This window comes from Sphaerodactylus townsendi, linkage group LG02, assembly GCF_021028975.2.
Source record: "Sphaerodactylus townsendi isolate TG3544 linkage group LG02, MPM_Stown_v2.3, whole genome shotgun sequence".
Taxonomy (NCBI): Eukaryota; Metazoa; Chordata; class Lepidosauria; order Squamata; family Sphaerodactylidae; genus Sphaerodactylus; species Sphaerodactylus townsendi.
The window spans coordinates 20,477,290-20,483,042 of NC_059426.1; the positions used below are offsets into that span (position 1 = coordinate 20,477,290).

Sequence of the window (5,753 nt, forward strand, 5' to 3'; positions counted from 1 at the left end):
AGCCTCAGTGTCAAATTTAATTTGTGATGATTTTCCATGCATGCTCTGGATTTTAGTGAGGATTTGATTAAGGAGTTGGAGCAAAGTTCCTATGAGGAAAGACTGGAGAGTCTAGAACTTCTCAGTCTAGAAAAAGGGCAGCTAAAGGGAGACAGAATAGACATTATCACATTATGCCTGGGTTAGAGAGAACTTTGTCTGCCTCTTCCATAATATTAGAACAATTAAGTGGTTGAGGAATAGTTCAGGACAGAGAAAAGGAAATGCTTCTTTACTTAACGAGTAATTAATTTGTGGAATTCACTGTCAGTGAACATAGTGATGGCCACGAACACAGATGGCTTTAAGAGGGAAAGGGGAGTTAGAAAGATGAACGGAGAGGTCTATCAATGGTTACTCAAAAGAGAGTCCACTTATAGAGACAGCAAATCTCTGAATACCAGTGCTGATATTTAGTGCCTTGGCCTCTATGGTCCCTTCTGCACAGTCAACACAAATGAGTTAAATGAACCCGTGTTACCTGTCTTGCCATTCGCACGGTGCAGGGGCCATCCGGGATTGCATGGAGCCCAGCAACAGGATATGGGAGGTTTCGCACAGGAAGTGCTTTGTTTCCCTGCAAAATGTGCATCTGAGAATCCCCTCTACGAATATACCAGCACAAAATGGAGGCCGCCTAGAGAATCCACTCTGATGGCAGCTGCCCGCAGAATCCATCATAATAGTGGATGGAAAAGGGGAAACAGATTGCTTCCTGCTTGCCGTAGTTCACACAGACAAGCAGGAAGAGTGTGAAACCCAAGTTAAAGGGGGAAGTTGCTAATTTGGCAACTTTCATTTAACCCAGGTTCAACAAAATAAAATGAGTTAGAAACATTTGGGGGCAAGTTCCTTGGGAACTTCTCCTTCGTAATGCTTTTTCTCACATCCCCTAACCAGTTAAATTTTGCCTGTGCTGCATCGCTTTATTAGCAGGATATGAATTTTATATCTCCAGAGCAAGAGGATTATACTATCAGTTCTGCCAGCATGGCCAATTGGTCATGCTGGCAGGGGCTGATGGGAATTGTAGTCCATAACATCTGGAGTGCCAAAGGTTCGCCACCACTGCCCTACAGCCTGTTATTTGGCCTTTCAGGGTAGCTGGTAGGCTACTATGTGAAACAGTATGATGGATTAGATGAAACACTGATCTGATCCAGCAGTCACTACAGATGCCCATGTGAGGAAAATCACAAATAATTCTGCAGTGCCATCTACAGGATTTTGTTTTCTTATACTAAAGCAGGACTGAGTCCATAAACCAAGTCATTTCCTCACTACTTTCCATGGAACAAAACACTTTTTTATCACCACCCCTTGGAAGACATGTATTTACCAAGCCCATAAAATTCAACATCATTTTTTTTATTCATTCTCACGATTGAACTGAGGTTTAAACCCAGTTTCTCACATTTGTTTGTTCCAAAAGGAATGGATGTGTAATGCCTCAGACAGATTCTGGAAATGCAAAATATCAATATTTTAACGCTATTCCAGGCAATGAGTCATTTTGATCTGAACCACTACTGGTCTAAAAGTGCTAAGGGCAGTAATGAGAAATTGGCCAATTACGCAGGAGGGCCCCACGACGCACTAGCAACTGAGCCCCAGGACGACAAACTTCCTTGTACCGATGTAGAAAGAAGTTGCAGCATGCAGGAGCAGAATGGCGTGCGATGAACTTCCTTGTATCGATGTACAAGGAAGTCGCCATGTGTCTACTGCTCTTGCTCTCGGCTTTCCCCGCAGAGAGCAAAAGCACTTCAGATGTGCACCTGATGCCGTGGTGGGGCAAAGAGGGGGTAAACTCCCCCATCTGTAATCAGCCATTGTGCATCTTCCCCAGCCTATCAAAGCAACACAAATCTAGAGCTATTTTCCTCTCCTCTCATCCTCCCCCCCGCCCAAGTTGGAAAATTCTATTCAGAGGTCTAAGGGCATTACATTTTACTTTTGCTTATAATCTCTGATAGGGAGGAGAACAGTTGTGCTAGGTTACCGAATAAGTTTTAAATTCCAACAACTGAGGCCACACATTCAACAAAAGCTCAAGATTATTTATCCCATTGTCTTATCACTTACACTTGCATCCGGCCTGACTCCTTTAAGAGGTTCAGGGCAGCCACCTATACACAACAAAGTCCGTCTATAACATTTCTGAACCTATCTGGGCTTTATAAAAAATAGGCTCATCCGTGATCAAATATTTGGAGCCTTCTTTCTGTCAGACCATACCAGGTACCCACAAAAAGAACCCGAATTATTGGTCCTTGTTCAAGCGATAGCTCATCTGCTAGTAGCAGGATCGCTTAGCTGTGTGTTTCTGTAGTTAAGAGTAATGTTGATCAGGTCCAGCGTCTCCTGTAAGCTGTGCGGGTGTCTGGCCGCACCACTACCATACTGTTGCCACATGGATAAGGGGCTGCCTGGGCGACTCAGTTCCACTCCATGTCTGAGAAGTTCTGAGGAACTATTGATTGGGTTACTTCCATGGCTTTACACCTATTGTTGCCAGCTCTGGGTTGGGAAATGCCCAGAGATGGAGGGGGGGGGGTGGATCCCAGAGAGGGCAGAGTTTGGGTGGGTGGATGGGTGGGTGGATGGGTGACTTCAGTAGGATATAATGCCATAGAGTCCACCTTCCAAATGGGCTGTTTTTTCCCAGGAGAACTAAGCTCTGTTGCCTGCAGCTCAGTCATAATTCCAGATCTCTAGGCATCGCTTGGAGATGGGCAACCTTAGTTCACACCCCACCTGCCTTCATGATGGTGGAAAACAGCATCCTGACCTTTACTTCTACTATATCTGGCTGAATGGTAAAGGATTTGCCGGTAAACAATGTGGCCTGTTTAATTCCCAGCTTCTCCAGTTAGACCAGTGGTTCTCAACCTTCCTAATGCCTCGACCCTTTAATACAGTTCCTCATATTGTGGTGACCCCCAACCCTAACATTTATCCATTTTACAGTTGGAGAACACTGATGCAGAGAGTCTTAGGCGACCCCTGTGGAAGGGTCGTTCGACCCCCAAAGGGGTCCCAACCCCCAGGTTGAGGACCACTGAGTTAGGCGGTCTTTGGTATGGCAGAGAGAGGGAGACCTTTCCCTGCCTGAGACCCCTTTTCCCCCCATGGGCTGCTGCCAGTCAGAGGAGGCAGCAGGTGGGCCGAGGTCTTCACTTGGTAAATAAGGCAGCATCATTCTTTTTTTTTGCCTTCCCGTTCCTCATTGCCCAACTCTCAGAAAGCCGCTTTGGCAGATGCAGAGAAAAGTGTCCAGCATCGGATCACAGCCCTTGAAGACAAGCATCGTGCTAACATGAACAATATGGTGGAAGAAAACGTCGCGCTGAGGTAGGCAAAATGACAGTTTGTGAAAGAGCTAAGGAGCCATTTTAAAGTTCTGTTTTTGTGAAGCTAACTCTGGGCTCCTATTGAAATTGGGAATTATTAGTATTCCCCCGGGATAATTATTTCCTTTTCTCTGGGATAGGAGCTGTATGTATTCCTAACCTTTCCAAACTGACAAAATCTCTATGAGAGAAATCTAGTTTTTGCAGCCTGACTGAATTAGTCAATGTATCAGTATTCAACTACTCAATTTTGTGTATTGTCAAAGGCTTTCACAGCTGGAATTAACTGGCTGTTGTGGGTTGTGTGGCTGGGGTCAGGTGGAAAACACACCACCTGGAAAACCAACAACAGCTACTTAATTTTGCCCAGTGTATTATGCTCACATTAAATTTTCATTTTTCAAAAAGTTTTTACTTTTTTGGGTAAATTATAGCCTGACAAGGAAACCATAACCCTAATCAATCACATTGAACTTAATGGGATTTACTCCAAAGTAAATGTATGTAGTACTGTAGCCTTAGTCATAACCAACTTGCTGGATTGGGTCTCTTGTATTCATAGGATTTGCAGTCATGGGGAGATTAGTGCAATCCTACACATCGTTACCTCAATCTAAACCTATTGGAACTAGTGGCTTTAGGATAGGTTAACTCTGAATAGGACTACAGTGTAAATTGCTGTTCAAAGTACTAGTCTGAGTTTCGGAAATTCTGCCTGGTCTTAATTTATAGTCTACTCTGTCACGCATTCTTAAACCTTTTTAAGTAGTCTTGAGGACCTCAAAACCAACCTCTTAAACTAATCAGTCTTTTTAAAAAAAGTTTAAAGCATTTGCTTTGAATACTCTACTGGTGGCCAATTACTTGATGCAAAAATAGATCAGTTCACACAAATGGTAGAGCTTTGTAGCTCACCTAGACAACAGCTCGACATCCTGTTTTCATAGGATGCACTGATGCAGCGAAGCCTTGCTTTTTCTACTTGCTTTTGCCATAGTTAAGCTTGGTAAACCACAAGTAAAAATCATTCCAACGAGTATGGTTTTGTAGCATTCACTCCTGTGGCAATGGGTTAGTTTAGAAGTCACACTCTCCCCTTAATTAAGCAATGGTTTAATTAAACTATGAAGAAGTCTCAAAGAGGCTTGCAATCACACTCCTTTCTCCTCCCAACAACAACCTTGTGAGGTAGGTAGGGCTGAGAGAGCTGTGACTGGCCCAAGGTCACCCAACAGACTTCATGTGGAGACTGGGAATCAAACCCAGTTCTCCAAATTAGACTCCGCTGCTCTTAACCACTACACCACATTGGCTGGCTGTGGTTAATTAAGCAAATGGATATGGGCCACTCCACGCAGTGCTAGTATTTGGGGGCAGTGGTATACTGCTAATGGGGACATGGAGTTTCGTCATGTAGGGCAGAGGTGGGATCCAGCAGGTTCTCACAGGTTCCCGAGAGGAGGTTACTGATTATTTGTGTGTGCCAAGAGGGTGTTACTAATTGGTGATTTTGCCATGTGATTTTTGCCTTAGTTACGCCCCTCCTCTCAGCAGTAGCTGCAGGAATCTTAGAGGAGCGAGCGCTCCTGTAGCAGGAGGTGCACCGGCGTTCATGGCAGCCTGCGCCTGCGTGCATTCGTTTCCCGCCCAAGGACCGGCGCAGCGGCTGCGTCCTTGCCACAGCCCCGCCCAGGAATGCCCTGCCCCCAGAATGCCCGGCCACACCCCCGTCGTGCCCCGCCCATCCCCATTGGCGCTACGCCACAGTTTGAATCCCACCACCACGGGAACCTGTTACTAAAATTTTTGGATCCCACCACTGATGTAGGGGGTTAGCTTCTGCCCTCCCCAAGGCCTGCTGGGAGGCTGGGGGCCATGGCGCAGGACAGCCCAGAAGCTGGCCTGCTGCCATGGTGCCTGCCCTTCCCCGGCCTCCCTGCTGGCTCACATGACATAGGTTTGCCATCACTGTCCTAGTCTGACTACACCAGACGGTTAACCCCATTCTTTCTGAAGCCATAATGCTACTTTTAATGTCCTCCCTCAGGCGCAAGCTTCTTGAGAAGAATGAAGAGTTATTAAACGAACGGTCTCAAAGAAGCTTTATGTTTTAGTCACATGAGAGCGAGGAGCGTAAGTTTCTTTTACAGACCCTCCATGACAACATTAAATTTGCAGTCTCTGAGTCAACGTAGATAACTTGCCAGCATTTACCATTTCATCCTTTTTGAATCTGTTTTAATTGGTGGGCTGTCTATGATGGGGTGGCAACTATTTGCTTATGCACATTTCCAGTTTGTGTGTATAGTAAATGCTTCTCCGGCAGAGGTAGTGTGTAAATTATACACACAGAGCAAGGAG

At 45.4% G+C, this 5,753-nt stretch overlaps 1 protein-coding gene across 1 annotated transcript in view; it reads left to right on the forward strand.

Moving 5' to 3' along the window:
* FLACC1 (flagellum associated containing coiled-coil domains 1) overlaps positions 1-5,599 on the forward strand; it is a 36,845-nt gene extending 31,246 nt beyond the window's left edge. Inside the window, exons 16-17 of the mRNA XM_048484461.1 lie at positions 3,284-3,393; positions 5,440-5,599. Of these exons, the coding sequence (XP_048340418.1) occupies positions 3,284-3,393; positions 5,440-5,506 (177 nt within the window). The 3' untranslated portion in view covers positions 5,507-5,599. The remainder of the gene's footprint in view (positions 1-3,283; positions 3,394-5,439) is intronic.
* Positions 5,600-5,753: the final 154 nt, after the last annotated feature.